Source organism: Diceros bicornis, chromosome 6, assembly GCF_020826845.1.
Source record: "Diceros bicornis minor isolate mBicDic1 chromosome 6, mDicBic1.mat.cur, whole genome shotgun sequence".
In the NCBI taxonomy this organism is placed as follows: Eukaryota; Metazoa; Chordata; class Mammalia; order Perissodactyla; family Rhinocerotidae; genus Diceros; species Diceros bicornis.
The window spans coordinates 76,036,843-76,053,263 of record NC_080745.1 but is presented as its reverse complement, the minus strand read 5'-3'; the positions used below and the strand labels follow the sequence as shown (position 1 = coordinate 76,053,263).

The 16,421-nt window shown below is 39.5% G+C and overlaps 1 protein-coding gene across 8 annotated transcripts in view; it reads right to left on the bottom strand.

Moving 5' to 3' along the window:
* The window catches only part of VTI1A (vesicle transport through interaction with t-SNAREs 1A), a 355,351-nt gene extending 338,993 nt beyond the window's left edge, over positions 1–16,358 (bottom strand). For 5 of the 8 annotated variants that reach the window (XM_058543992.1, XM_058543998.1, XM_058543996.1 and 2 more), the window contains exons 1-3: positions 15,889–16,356; positions 4,785–4,843; positions 511–621 (exon numbers count right to left, since the gene is read on the bottom strand). In XM_058543992.1, the coding sequence (XP_058399975.1) occupies positions 511–621; positions 4,785–4,843; positions 15,889–15,982 (264 nt within the window). In that variant the 5' untranslated portion in view covers positions 15,983–16,356. Of the gene's footprint in view, positions 1–510; positions 622–4,784; positions 4,844–15,888 lie in introns of all 8 variants that reach the window. The other 3 variants (XM_058543993.1, XM_058543999.1, XM_058543994.1) reach the window with 2 other exon arrangements.
* Positions 16,359–16,421: the final 63 nt, after the last annotated feature.

The window sequence follows — 16,421 nt, the reverse complement described above, 5'->3', positions numbered from 1 at the left end:
ATTGACTTCCTTTTGTCTTTTTGGGGGAGGAGTGTAATGTATCCTTTTAAGACTCTAATGAAGTCTATGGAGCCTATCCCAGGAAAAAATACACACAGAAATGTACATCCAAAAATACTGGTATAATTTCAGGACATTCATGAGCCCCTGAAGTCCTTCTAAGAACACTCTATCTCAAAGGCAGCAAACTCTGAAAGGCCCAAAGATGGGTTTCAGAATTCTAACAAATGCTAAATACCAATAAATACTATCCAAACTCAAAGGATCACATGACTTGGATCTCTCTGTGAGTCATGAATCCAACATACCTTCAGTTCCATCATTAGCTAGTTCCATAAGTATTTTTGGGTCCCAAGTCACAAACGATGAAAGCTATTGCTTGTCTTTTGCACAAGCTCCTGAAGATGATGCACATAACGCTAATTGAGACACGTGGAGGAAGCAATAAAAAACAGGTGAACATTCAGTTTAAAGACTGGTAAATACAGCAAAGGACGAAATTTGACTCACAAAATCTGTTTCAAGTTTTCCCATTTCTTGCTTGTAGCTTCTCATCCTGTTGCTGTACATTCCTCGACTTTGGGGTGGTATCTCTCGGACTTCCAAATCCATCTGTTCAAGCTGGAAGGGTGAGAGGAAAATGTGATTTAAACCATATGCTTATTCTTTATTTGACCAGATGTTTAGAGCTGAAAGGATTTAATTCCAATTCCTCATTTTACACTTGAGGAACCAGGCCCAGGGAGCTAACTAACCATGATCAAATAACACTGGGAGTACTTTTGTGCTTAATTTTTGTTTAGGTCAACAAATAGTTACTGAATGCTTGCCAAGTGACACACAGAGTAACAAAGTGCTTCCTTTGTCAAGAATTTCTTTTAAAACATGCATTAATCCAAACATCCTCAATAATAATGATTTTAATATCCTTGGAGTACTCTATCATTCAATTCAACCTGGTCTGGTCTTCTGACCCAAAAGCAGCAGAACTATGGAAAGATAAACCAAACCATTATTTCTACCATTACTCTATGAAATGTCAGCCCAGCCTTAGTCATTTGGTGAAAATTCTTCTGGAAAGTCTTTTCTAATTAGGAAAATCACATGTCAACTAACATGTGATCTCGACCTCCAGCCTAACTCCTTATACTTTATAACCACATTGATATGGAGTTAAATGGATACAGTGATATGCTAAATTACACAAAGCTCACTGAAATCATGGCAAGGGTGCTTTTTAACAACCTGTCATTATATAACACTTTGGCTATAACACATGAGCATTTAATGGGAGGCAATACAGAAATATTATGATGGTTAAGAACATAGACTTTCAAATCACATGCCTGCATTCACATCGTAGGCTCCACTACTTACTAGGCATTCAAACTTGGACAAGTTTCTAAACTTCTCCAGGCCTTATTTCATTTCTAAAATTAGTATGTCTTTTGGAGGGCAGCTGTGAAGATTAAATGAGGTAATTCCTACAATGTGCTTACAACAGTGTCTTTTACTTGGTAATGGCAAGATTAATGTTAACTATAGTAGTGAGGATTACTGATGGTGAAGAAGAGATACAGCAAGCATGATTCAGGTATCAGAGGTAGCCTATTTATACCTGGTATTAAAAAAAAATAAAAACCAATAACAACAAGAAATTGGCTCAAGCCATGTCTGATAAACTCACATCCCAAAATGTTGCCACACATTTGGCCTTTCAAAGCATTGTAATAAGTTATTTCCATGAACACTGTAAGCTTCTCAGTAATGAAATTCTTACTTGTCCCGTGTAAGAGACTGAATAACTATAGCAGAACACAGATAAACCAGAAGACCATGTTTCAACTTACAGGCCTCAATTTTTATAAAGAAAACAAAAACAGTTTTAATTAGCCTTGATTTAAGCAGTGACCATTTAAATTATTGACATGTCTCAACATAAACGTGAAGCACCAATAAATTAAATAGTTACTTAGCAAGGCAATTATTTAAAGCACTTCTCTGAAATCATCATCAAGTACTTAGTTCTAACAAGGTAAACAGGATCCTCCAAACAAATAATTGCAGAAGCACATGTAAATAAAAATCCAAGAGTTCAGTACATATTTGTTTAAGGCATTTTACAAGGACAATTAAAACTAAATTAAAAGTAGCTAAGAAAGAATAAAGGAAACACACAACAAGCACTTAATATGAAACCAGGAATAAGGCTAAAACACACTAGTTTCATGTTGTCACAACATTCACGTGGCCAGTGTAAAGTGGAAGACATGACAATTACAAGATATTCAGTGTCCAAGAGATTAATGCAAACAATCATTCAGCAGAAATACAACTAATCCTAATAAGTCAGATCAAAAAGAAGTTTTTCTCCCAAGGTCCTTATCAAAAGGACAGTATGCAATATAATGAACAGTGTCCCTAACAAGGATGTCATCAGAATTAAGCAAATCAGCTTTCTGATCATTTTAAACAAACAGAAACACATATCTTAGACAAAACTCTTTTGTTAGTAACAACTAAAGATAACTATAAGCTCCATGAGGGTATGACTATGTTTTATATTTCTTGTTGTAATAAAACTCTGGTTACCATGAGACCAGCTTTCTATCATCATCAAATAAATCAATGTCTCCAAAAGAAGGCAAACAAATAAATTAAAACACAGATTTTGATGGCAAAAAAACCTACTAATGAAAACTCAACAACATAACTCAACAACATAAGAAGTCAACACAAGATTCAAAGAATTGACCATTTGTACTATTTATGGTAAGCCTGCCAACCAGAAGGAAGAAGCATCTATGGTCAGTTTTTTACATGAAGGCAGGAAGCATGAGAGAAGTAGTTGAATATAAAAAGAAAAGAAAGTAAGAAGAAAAGCATTTGAAAAAAAAAGAGGAAACTTTCTCTACTTTCATTGTAGAGACGGTGACAGCAGCCAGCAGAGATAAGTGGATCTTACAGGCTATAGAGAGCATCAGACATTCTGACAGCTAGCAAAGAACCAGCGACAGAGAAGACAGAGCAGCAGCTCTGCAACTCGATGCCTTAGCACTCATAGACATACAGGAAATGTCTGCTGTGCAACGGGGAACAACAGCCACCTATTTCTTCAGACACCCCAAAGCAGCAGTTCCCCACGTACAGTCCTGTTAATAAATGTTACTCAGTTAAATAAGCTTGGGAAATGCTCCATGCTCTAGTTGCCCCCTATAGTCCCTTCTTAGAGATTCATAATGCCTGTTAGCTTATTTAAGGGTCCAAGAAGGTCCTGTAGAAAAACAACAACCAAAAAAGACCCCAATCTCCAATTCTATTTAAGCTACAATTTCCCAAACTTATTGGAACAGGGAACACCAGTTAACAGAAAAACACTTAGGGAAACTGTTCTAAGTATATCAGTAAGAAGTACTATCAAATAGATCCTTCAACATTTAGAAAAGCAACACACTCATTTAGGACCACAAGGTAGTAACAAGTTGAATCATACTTGCAATACTTGGCTTTAAAACCAAAAATTGGGACACAATGCTTTTTAATACTTTTTGCTCTTTCATTTGCAAATTTATTTATATCAAAAAGTAGTGGATGAGCTAGAGCTCTGGGTTTAGCATATCTAAATGCAAATCCTTACTCCATCACTTACTGGGTGTGGGACCTCAGGCAAACTAATTAATCTAAGCCTCAGTTTCCCCATCTACAAAATGGGGGTAGGAATAGTGTTGAGAATCACTCCTCCATGGGTCTCTCACACTCCTACGTGTCTTGCTGGGCATGCCAAGAATTCAAGGCCTTGACCACTCTTTTGCTGGACCATTTCTCAGGGTTGTTTTTGCAGGGAGCAATCTTGAGGGAGGAAATAATGTGTCCCTCTGGGACAAAGAGCAGGCTTGTTTACAGGCTGCTATAAAGCAGTACATTTCCCAGGCTCCATGTTCCTCTCCTGTAAGATATTCCGCTGTACATGCAGGCATTCTTCTATGCAAACTTGCATCGCCCCTGTGAGAATTGGTGCTCAGGGAAATGGTGCAAGCATGCTGCAACTCTGGCAGCTGCTTTTGCTGAGTAATAAAAGTCTTTTGTCTCTGACCTAGGAATCTCATATCTTCTATCAGCATCCATGAAATTGTGGTAAGCTTTACTTGTCAGTGAGCAAGTAGGGGAAAATATCAGATCTTTAAGAGTTTTTGACAAATAGTACTTGTCTCACAGAGTTTTTGTGAAAAGTAAATATTATATGGTAAGTAATATGTCTAACCCACTGTCTGGTACCCAGTATGCCTTTAACAAGCATTAGCTATTCATAGCTATTATGAAAAGTATTATGAAGGAGTAAAAATTAGAGGTGGACATTTAATGAGTCAGTTTTATTAAGAAGAATAAAACCCCAAGAAGCTATTAAATTTTCTTCAATTTAAAAACTGATGAATTCAGGGCCGGCTCCATGGCTTAGCGGTTAAGTGCGTGCGCTACACTGCTGGCGGCCCGGGTTCGGATCCCGGGTTCGCACTGACGCACCGCTTCTCTAGCCACGCTGAGACCGTGTCCCACATACAGCAACTAGAAGTATGTGCAACTATGACATACAACTATCTACTGGGACTTTGGGGGAAAAAATAAATAAATAAATAAAAAATTTAAAAAAATTGATGAATTCTGTATTATAAAATGCTAATCAGTAATTTTTCATATTTCTACAATGTATAAAACAGGCCAGAGGAAGGCATCAGCTTAAATGGCTCTGGTCGTGTGTTAAAATGTATCACCAAGTCTGTACATACCAGTTCTTTTGCTTCTTCGAGCTGTTTCTCCACATTTGCAACCATCTGCTTCTTCTCATCTGGAGCAAACAATAACATCAAGGAATTACTAAGGATACAAATAACTTTAATATTAAAAACTTCTATTTTTATATACCTTTTTTCTTTCTGATCAATCAGAGTAGAGAATTACCATATCAGGCAAACAACCGTATCGTTCCTTGGTGGGGTAGGAACCACTTTAAGCCACTGACTCTAGGCTACCTGGAAATATGTAATACTGTGGAGTACCTAATTATTAAGAGATTCCATAACATTTTTAAGAGAAACCAAAAATTATTTTGTTCTTTAGAAGAGACTGCGTCAACAACAGCAAATTTAGTGGTGGTATGAGGAATCTGCAAAGTCATGACTTTAATAAATCAGGAATAACTGATTTATGAATATAAAAGTAATACACAAAAACTATTCCTAAAACTGGGCAAGATCTTAAAATCCTTTTAAAAAATGTACTTTCATTAAGAATTGGGTGTAATGGGGCCGGCCCTGTGGCTTAGCGGTTAAGTGCGCGCGCTCTGCTGCTGGCGGCCCGGGTTCAGATCCCGGGCTCGCACCGACGTACCGCTTCTCCGGCCATGCTGAGGCCGCGTCCCACATACATCAACTAGAAGGATGTGCAGCTATGACATACAACTATCTACTGCGGCTTTGGGGGGAAAATAAATACATAAAATCTTTAAAAAAAAAAAAAAAGAATTGGGTGTAATGGAAGAAATATTTGAAGTCAGGACTACCGATTCTAAACCCAAAGCCACTACCTACTCACTGGTTATGGGAGCCTGGACAAGAGTTTTTTCTGCAACTCAATCTGTACTCTCTAAAATGGAAATTTAAAATACCCACAGGATTCTTTTCAGCTCAAATAAGCTGATGTAAGTGAAATTACTTTTAAATTGTGAAGTGCCAAGTCTCTGTATGTGGTTTATGCCAACTCTACCACAATCAAGTAACAACCCAACTGTAATTCCCTTTTCTGGCAGAAACATGTCCCAGCAGATATTTGCAGAAAACTTTTCCCTACGCCCATTCCACATCAATCAGCCCATTTATTCAGAGACTGCACCTAAGTTATGTGCTAACCAAATTTATCAAACATTTAGTTTTGTGTGCCTCGCACACTTCTCTTCTCAGGCAATAAGATAATAACTCTTTTGAGGCTCTCCTCTTTACCAAGCAGGTCAATGGGAGATGCTATCTCCTTCTACGAACCTGTCTCTCCCATCACAGTGACCTGGCAGAGGATGGACTTCTCATCCTAGCTCGGCCAATCCTAGTAACTCAATCCCTCTGGCCACATTGGTCTAGGGGGTGGGGGTGGGGTGGGCATATGACCCAAGCAGACCAATCAAAGTCCTGGAACAACAGGAAAGTCTTTTCCTCTCTCTTGGTAGAGTTATAAGAACATGAGTCTAGAAGCTGATCCATTCTTCTAGCTACGAGGAGCAAGTCAGCTTGCACAGGTTAAGAATGAAGGCTACATTTAGAAAGAAACAAAGCTGAGAGATAGATAGATAGATAGGTGATAGATAGATAAAATAGATTAGGTTAGATAGATTTAGTTAATTAGCTTCTGGTTCCAGATAACTCTAAAACACGTTTTGCTTGACTTTATCATGGCTTGGTTTCTTAAACCAACAAATTTCTTTGTCTTTAATATTTAAAGTTGGGTTTCTGTGACATGGAACCTAATGATTAGGCTGACATATAACAGACTAGGAAAGTCATGAAGCTTGAAATGGGTACAACACCTCTTAGCTGACTAGCCCTTCAGAAGGTTAGTCAACACTAAGTGGGGAATCTTTAGTAGAAGTTATTATTTTACTAGAATAGTAATTAGGTTCTGCTAACCCAAACCTCTTCCCTTTGATCTGCTCAAACAAGAGTCACATAAGCTGTTTTGTGTGTACACTAAATATTTCTCCCTCAGGAAAATGCACATTTGGAATTAAAATTTAGCTTGATTTTCCCTCTTTGAAAAAGTTAAACTTACATATGGTCTGATTAAAAATTTAGTTTATGACCTCAAATTTACTTGCTTCTGGCACATGTCAATCTAACATCTTGACAAGTTATAGTAAAACCACATTGTATTTTTGTGATAGAGCAGAATATGAAATAGACAAGACCATCTTGGACCAAGAGTGAGATTATGTATTTACATATCAGAAAGAACATGTTTTCTCTAAGATACTTAGTTGTTAGGAAAGTCCATGCCATGACCTCCAGGATTAATATGCACCAGTTTTTCTCATTAACAAAACAAAACAAAGATAGAAGCCTCCCTTGACCTGCATTCCCCTTCGTGCTCCTCTCTCTCCTTCCATGCACAGTCACTTTTCCCCTCCTCATCTCCCCATTTCCTCCCTGTAATCTCACTCCCGCCCCCACCATTCCACTGAAATGACTCTCACTAAGACTAATGACCTTTCCTCTGTCCTATTTTTAATTAATCTTGTGGTATCTGACACTCTGCTCCTCCCATCCTGTCACTTTCTCCTCTCAGGCTTCCATGATACCCTGATTTTGTGATTCTCCTAAACACTCACTTCTGTCTCAGGGTCCTCTGCTGGGCATCCTCTTTTTCAACCCATCCTTTAACTGTCGGTGTTCCTTGGAGTTCAGTCCTTGCTTTTCCTCTCATATGACTATTGTCTATGTTCCTGGGCAATTTCATCCACTCTCATTTTTTAACTATCATATTACATATTTATGATCTAAAATCTTTATCTCTAATCTTGATATATTTCCAGGACTCCAGACCTTTAATCCCAATGCTTGTGCCCATCTCCACTGTGACGACCTGGCAAACTGCTATCCAAAACTCTCTTCAGAAGTCACTACCTCTTTGAAGCCTTTCCTACCCCAACAAAAGAGTTAACCACTTTCTTTTACAGAAAACACCTAGAACTCTTACATAATCCTAATGATTTGTCTCTCACACTCACAGCTCTGATTTACCACCTAGCTTGGGGGCTCTGGGAAGACAGAAACTGTGTCTTAACTACCTTTATAGTTCTAAAATCTAGCACTGAGCCTAGAATATAATCAGTTCTTGAAAAATGATGGTAAATTGAATGCAGACTGTGGGCTAGTGAAAGTATTTACAAAAGAAGCTATGCTACCAACCACCTTCTATCTTTGTTTTGTTTTGTTAATGAGAAAAACTGGTGCATATTAACCCTGACTCCATGCCTGCCCCCTCGCCCATTTAATCTTCCTAAAATGTGGCTTTGATTGGATCATTAGATCCTAGTGGTCAAAGTCCTCCACAGTCCAGATCTAAGCAACCTTTCTAACTTTATTTCCAACTACTAGCTCTCCAGTACGTACTTCACACACCAACCAGACCCATCTTCATTACTATCCAAGCACATCTCTTTTTTTTCCTGCTCTAAGCCTTTGTTCAAACTACTAGGGTTCTTTGGTTGAATATAACAGAACTGATTCTGACTAACCTAAACCAAAAAAGAATAACATGGGGTGGCTTACAGAGTCAATGGAAAACATGAGCCCCCAGGCTCAGGGAGGACAGTACCCAGGGTGGCTCAGGGTACCAAGGGAACAGGAACTCCCTAATAGTCTCTGCAAAAGGAGAGCCTCGAGCAGCAATACTACGCTTTCTTCTTGGTTCACTCTGCTCAAATCTCAAATGCCCGGCAAATACTCTCGGAATGTCGTCACTTGGGTAATGTGTTCACTTCTTGACCTGGGCAGGACATGGCAGCCTGCCAGACTGGGTTTAGGTAGTTCCTCAATGGAAAACTGAGGCGCTGCTATCAGAAGATAGAATGGAGGATTCTCGAAACAACAGATGCCCACTGTACCCACTATTGCAACCTCTTATAATATATTCTTTCCCCGTTTTTGTCTGCAAAATCCCACCTATCCTTCCGGTGATCTCCTGGGACACGATCTTATCTCCTCTGAATTCCTAGACCTCTGTGCTCTGCTCTAGTGGCCCTGATGGTCATTAGACATTTGTTTGTGTGGTATTCTCTTCAGCCTCATTTCCAGCTCCTTGAAGGCAGAGACTGCTCCTTGACACATCTTTGTCCTAACTCTGTATTTAGCACAGAAAGTTGTATATGGTAGGTGCTCACATCAGCTCCTTGACACATCTTTGTCCTAACTCTGTATTTAGCACAGAAAGTTGTATATGGCAGGTGCTCACTAAGTGCTTACTGAGTGAATGAATCAGTCTTAGCATTTAGCAATATAATATTACTCACAGAGAAACTGAGGAAAAGAAAAACTACATCAGTGAGGACTGGAGCAAGTCTTCCTACCTGGAATTGTTAAGTTGCCCTTTATGAAAGAAATAATTAAACTGGGATGGGAGCGGAGGGGTAATACAAGTAGGTCATTTTCTCATAAAATCCATTTCATGATGGCACTGTCAGAAATAGTCGTGGAGCTGAGCCAATCTTTGATATTTTTAAGAGAAGAATTAAAACGGTGACAATTTAGGAGAAAAGTATGAGGAAGGAAGGAAAGAAGGAAGGACTAAATTAGATGACCTTGGAAATATCTACCAACATTAAGTTTTGGTACCCTTTTGACAGTATTCACATGTAATCCCCAAGAGAGCTTCATGCTGCCCACCCCAAATGGCATGCCCTTTACAGATCGCACATTCCTAGGATTCAGAACTCATAACAAACAGCTATCATTATCTTCCTGGGCTATGTGTTAAATATTATCACAGTCAATCTTCCAAACAACTCTTTGAAGTTACTAGTATTATCCCATTCTCGGGCAAGTAAACAGAGTGATTAAATAATTTCTCCAAAGTTAAACAACTAATAAATAGCCGAGTTGGAATTCCAACCAGGTCTGTTGTCCAGAACTGAGCTCTTAACCTCTAATGTACTATATGAAATACACTATATAAACAAACTTCTTCACCTTTTTTTCCTCCGCATACAGGATTGATGAGTGCTGACTTACACATAAGTCTTTGCATAGTATGATGTTTTCTTGCCCACTCAATATTAACAGAAATGCTTAGTGCTGATATACACACAAATCTTTATAGAGTCTGATTCTTTCTCAATATTAACAGAAGTGCTTGGTTAGCCTTGCACACCTCCCATAAAGTACAGTGAAAGTGTTGGGGTTCACTTGATTTCAGGTACTAGAACCTGTCTTTGTGCAATGTAGGTATTCTAAAATAAAACTAGCAGTAGAAATTATGTACTGGGAAACGTGAAGTGAAACCACTAATAGAGGAATTTTTTATGTTAGAGAATTTAAAAATGGATATGTTACTAATGCTACACTGTGTAGCATGGTATAGAATGGTCAATGTTAAAACAAAGCCATTGGGGCCGGCCCTGTGGCTTGGCGGTTAAGTGCGCGCGCTCCGCTACCAGAGGCCCGGGTTCGGATCCCGGGCGCGCACCGATGCACCGCTTGTCCGGCCATGCTGAGGCCACGTCCCACATACAGCAACTAGAAGGATGTGCAGCTATGACATACAACTATCTACTGGGGCTTTGGAGGAAAAACAAATAAATAAAATTATAAAAAAAAATAAATAAATAAAATAAAACAAAGCCATTGATAATGGATTAGAGTTGGAATATCATTATGAACTCATGTTTAGCTTACTATAGATACAAATGGTTACATACACAAATATTTATCAATATGTATGTATATACATGAGTTAGTATATACACATTTATTTCCTTGCTCTGTCAGCTGAGAGGGCCTAGAAGCAATAATACCCCAGTAGCAAGGAGCACACCTAGTGTCCCGATCTTGGTTTCTTAGACCACTTTTCAATAAAAGGAAACAGGACTCCTTGGAGAAATGGCTGATTCTAGGACTGGTGTAGGAAAAATACAGGATGATCCTGGAGTATCTTCTAATACCAGAAAGTAAGAAAGAGCTAAAAAGGAAAACAACAACAACAACAACACAATGATGGGGGTATATCAAAAGGATACAGAAGTCAACTGAAAGAGGTTCCAATGGTCAAAGCCGGATCAATCTGAGCAACAGAACGAAGTAGCACTGGAATATAACACAATTATAAAATAAATACCATGAGTCCATAGATATAAATGGCTAAATAAATAAGTGGAGAATAGACAAATCCCTCCTATACAGAAGAATTCCAAATAATTTACATGGATACTAAGCCTTCAAGGAGGTGGAGCATGATCCCCCAACCCCCACTCCTTAAGTGTGGGCTATGCATATGATTTCCTTCTGAAGAGTACAGAAAAGGAGGAGAAGAGTAACTTTACAGTGCAGAAACCTGACAAACACCACCTCAGCCAGATGATCAGAGGTAACATTAGTAGTGATAAGTGAGGTTACAGTATGTAGTCTTGACATGATGTGATGAAAATGGTACTTTACCTCTGTGGTCTTCCTCCCAAAAACCTATAACCCCAGTCTGATCATGAGAAAAACGTCAGGTAAATCCCAATTAAGGAACATTCTATAAAACATCTAACCAGTACTCCTCTTAACTGGTTAGATGTTTTATAGAATCAAAAATAAGGAAAAGACTCAGAAACTGTCACAGCTAAGAGGAATCTAAGGAGTCATGACTACTAAATGTTTTGATGTTAAATCCTGGATTGGATTCTAGAACAGTAAAAGGACATGAGGTAAAAAACTAAGGAAATCTGAATAAAGTATGGACTTAGTTAATAATGATGTATCAATACAGGTTCACTAGCTGTAACAAATGTATCAAATTAATATAAGATGTTAACAATAGAGGAAACTGGCATGAGGTATATACAGACTCTCTGTATTACCTTTGTGATTCTTCTGTAAATCTAAACCTGTTCTAAAATTAAAAGTTTACTTTAAAAAAAAAAATTGATGAAGCTATTACTTAGGTTAACTAAATTGTTGAAGGGAGAGAGGATGCTTCTGGGATTAGAGGGTGGGTATGTATGCGTGTATACACGTAACTCAAGTCCTACCCACTCCACTTCAACTCACTCTACACCTGAGTTCCTGAATTAGGACTGCAGCCATCCCTTCAACTCTAACTCTCTAGAACAGAAATGTAATGCATGCAAGTCACATATACACTTTAAAGTTTTCTAGTAGCCACATTTTAAAAAGAAACAAGTGAAATTAGTTTTAACACATTTTTTTAGTTTTAATAACATGTAACCTGGGCCCGCCCCGTGGCTTAGCGGTGAAGTGCGTGCACTCCGCTGCTGGCGGCCAGGGTTCGGATCCCGGGCGCGCACCGACACACCACTTCTCCGGCCATGCTGAGGCCGCGTCCCACATACAGCAACTAGAAGGACGTGCAACTAGGACATACAACTATCTACTGGGGCCTTGGGGGGGAAAAATATTTAACCTAATATGTTCAAAATATTATCTTTTCACTGTGGCAAAGCCACACTGCAAGTGCTCAATAGCTACACGTGGACGTGAACAGCTCCAGAGCCACATATATTTTAAGCGAACCACAGTATTCATAAATAAAAGCAGATGTCTGAATTCTCTCACTACAACTACCTTGCAAAGGCAAGAGAGAATCACCAAACAACGTTCATGGCTTCTTCCAGACTTGGACCATACTATGTCTAGATGGTCTCCAAAAGCCTCCAGGGCTTGGCATAACTAATCATAGACCTGAGCAGTTCCTTCCAGAAAGGACACCCATCTTGCCCCACCACTTCCACTTCTCTCCTCTGCTTCCCTCCTTGATATCCTGAGTACAAAGTCCAATTCCAATTTCATATCCCAAAGTCCCTGATCACTCATCTCCCTTCAAACATAAGTGTTCATCAAGAAAGATTCACCTAACTCTAGTCTAGGCACAGAAAGGAAGCAAAATTGAGGTCCATGATTCCTTTAAGAGTTCAATTAATATTACAAAGTTGGAGGAGCTGGGTCCTGACTAACCCTACCAGCTGTTGTCTTCAGCAGCAGCAATAACATCACTAATGGCTAATTTATCATGCACTTTCTCTGGGAAAAAATTTTGCTAGTGTATTACATGCTTTATTTCATTTGATTTTTACAACATTTTAAGGTTGAAACTATTACCCCCTCACCCTCAATTCCATAGATGGAGGAAGCATGCTTAGAGAGGCGAAGGAATTTGCCCAAGATTTCACATCTAGTAAGTAGCAGAGCTAGGATTCTAAACAGATCTGATGCCAGGCGTGAAACTTAACCAATTTGCTATAATACTTTCTTGGTATTTCTGACTACAGCCACAAAGTGATAGGATTCACAATAGACCATTTATCTCTCTGTGAATGGTGAGGTAAGCAACTAATTGCAAAAGAACATTTTGTTTTAGATCCTTCAGGAAGCCCTCCTGATGTAATGGAACTTCTGCACCTGTGAAGTATCCTCCGACTTAGGATTCAAATCATCACCAGAGGAAAAGGAACTTGACAACTAGTACTAGTAATGGGTTCCACTCATCTATTTTCCTGACTTTACCACAGAACACTAATCACTAAAATCAAATTTCAAATACAGTGTCATAAGAGTATTGCCTAAGAAGGGACTGATCCATCTCATTAGTCCAATTACCAAAATTAATTAAGATTCAAACACTTTAGTCTAAGAGCAGAGTCTTTTTATTGTTTAAACATATCACAGAGTAATCAAATTTCTTTTTTAAAATAAAGTTTTAAAATATTCAATCTTTTCTACTCTCTTTGGAAGTAACAATCTAATACATTGTACACGCACAGCAGAGATTGAAGTGAATTGCAATCAATCCTACCCCCCCTACTTCAATTTAAATAAGTTAATAAGTTGTGCAGTGAACTGCTATGACTTAAAAGTTCGCTCCAATTTTTAACCTTCTTAACTCAATAAAATTACAGTTACCTCCACTGGGTCAACCACTAATGATGTCCAGAGAGAGAGATTATAATTACTTTTAATCAGACTGTTTTTGCCATGGTTGTACACATTAATTCGTTAGTCCACATAACATACAACTGAAATTCATAACTACATGGATATATTTTTCACCTTTTTATATTTATCAATTAGAAACAGATTAAAAGGGAACAAGCACAAGTAATTATTAAGAGAGAAACCACTGCATGTTTAAGAATTACTATGTCAAGACAGTAAGCATTTTTCCAGTGCCAGCTATACAGTCTCCTTTCAACTCTAATGTAGCTGCTATGTTTGGGCCTTACATTATATGTACTTAAGAAGAGTCAAGACTTTATTTTTAAGGTACTTAATTCAAAGGTTTCCTTCTACGTGGTAAGAATGGTTACATTAAAATATAAAGGCAAGGAAAAAGCAATTGTAACAAAATTTGTTTTCTTGGAAATAGTTTTTACAACTTTGCACCCAGGGATGACTCTGTTACTTTATAAAACACCCTCAGACTACAAAAGCTATTAGCCCAAACAAAAAATGTTTCACTGTTAACACTATTACAATTAAAATTGAGCAAAAATCCAACTGAAACCATTAAGTCCTGATATTCTGAGGCTCTGGGACTCAAGTCAAAGGAAGTAGTCTCCAACAACAATGACAACAAAAATCAAGATGATCTTGGGCAGTGGAGAGAAGCAGAACTGAAGAGAAGAGGCGAGGTGATGTATCATGAAGTGATGAGGCCATCAGCCACTTTCTCCACAAAAATCTCTGAGGCAGCAGAGCTCGGTGGTATATGCTACCTTCGTCCTCTCCTCTTGTTCCCTCACTTGGACTCATAAACCTCCTTAAGACAAGATCCACCTCCTCCAGAACTAACTGGGACTTCAGGAGATGAGTGGGGTGTAAGTTCAGAGATCCTGGCTTCAAGCAAATATCCCTATTAATAGAAAATACGTGGGGGGGGGAAAGAAAAACAAAGAAATAAAGGAAGACAATTATTTATAAACACATAAGTTTTGAGGGAAGTAGGGAAAGGCAAAGAGGAATGACAACCTGGTTCAGGAGAAATTATTGCTGGCATCAAGGACTGACCAACAAGGTGGGAAAGAAGTTGCCCACCAGTTCACAGATCAATGAGCATCCTCTTTTCTACATGTTACACTCTAGAGGCAGGTAAGGCCAAGTCTAGCAGTCCCATGATGTTCCAATTTCCCTAACAAAACTAAGCCAAAAAGTAACAATCTTATCTGCAACTAACTACTTAAATTAAATCTGTATTTAGAGAAAGATAAATCCTCAAACGATGTCTTACAAACAAAAATCACAAAATATCATATTTATATTCATCTGTTTATTTACTTAAACATTTTTCTGGGCTCTAAGTAAATGCCAAGAGTTAAGTCAATCCTACCTTCACATAGTTGGCAGTCTAGCATGGGACGTAAGCCGTGCTAAAATACAAAAATAAAAGCACTTCTAGATGGCAGTTGTGGAATTTTAAAAGTGAGAAAAACTGTACCAAGTTTTACATAAAATTGGCCTACAGATTGCCAAGAAGGATGAGAAATAATAAATGGGGTTGAGGGTATGAAAAATACTAATGATAACAGCAGCTAACACCAAGAAAGGGTTTTCCATGTGTTAAATCATTTAATCTTCACAACAACCCTATGAGAGACGTACAATTCTCCCCATTTTACCAAGAAGGAAAGTTGAAAGAGGTTAAGAAACTTGCCTAAGCGCCATAACTCCTAAGTGGCAGAGCTGGGATTTGAATCCAGACACCGTGGCTCTTAACCCTATTTTGCCGCATAAAATAATATTATTACTAATAAAACAACATTGCTGTATACTGCAGACTCATGGTCTAGGTACGTTCATTCATTCTCTTTGAATACTCACATCTGTATATTTTACAAACGAAAACTGAGACTTAGAGAAACGTTCCCAAGGTTATACAGGTAACAAGGCGCTGGAGTCCGGATTCGAGCCCAGATGGCTCAGATTCCGAAGACTCTTTTCACTCACTGCACCCCAAAGGACTCTCCCTTTGGCCTCAACTAAGTAAGCTCCATCCCTCCGGAAGGGCTCCAGCACCGCCCCCGGGCTCCACTCCCGCCTCGCGCCTCAGAGACACTTGTTCAGGCGGCGTTCCACCGCCCCCGAGCCTCCGCTCTCTCCGGGCCACCCCCACACCCCCGGCAGGGCCAGGGCTCACCAGGAGGGAGTCGGGGGACCCTCGCAATCTTGCCGGTGATCTCGGCAGTTAGCACCGCGAAGTCCTGCTCGTAGCCTTCGAAGTCAGACGACATGGTGGCTCCGGAGTGATCGGCCCGGGCCGGAGCCTAGGTCGTGGCAGGGGCCAGGCGGGACAGGAGAACACCGTGGAGGGACCCCGGGGGGCACCCTCGAGAGCAGAACGCAGAACCGGCGACAGCTCCCGGCCCGGCCGCTTCCTGGTTGTTCGTCACAATCTCGGTCCTCTGGAAATCGGGCTGCCGTGCGCTTTTTAATTTCCGCTCAGGCTTCACGATTAAGAAATTCGTTAAGAAAAAGCACTTCGATTAGGGCCCCAAAAGGCCTCCGAAAATATGCGTGTTCTCAGGGATCACTGGAAACAATTTTTTGCTCCTTTAAGTTCTGGAAAGCGGCTCCGGCTCCTCAAGATACAAGTCACAAGAGCTTGCTTCCCGCGGGACGTTTGATGTGGAGAACTTCCCGGAAGTGGCTGTCACGGAGATTGCGCACCGG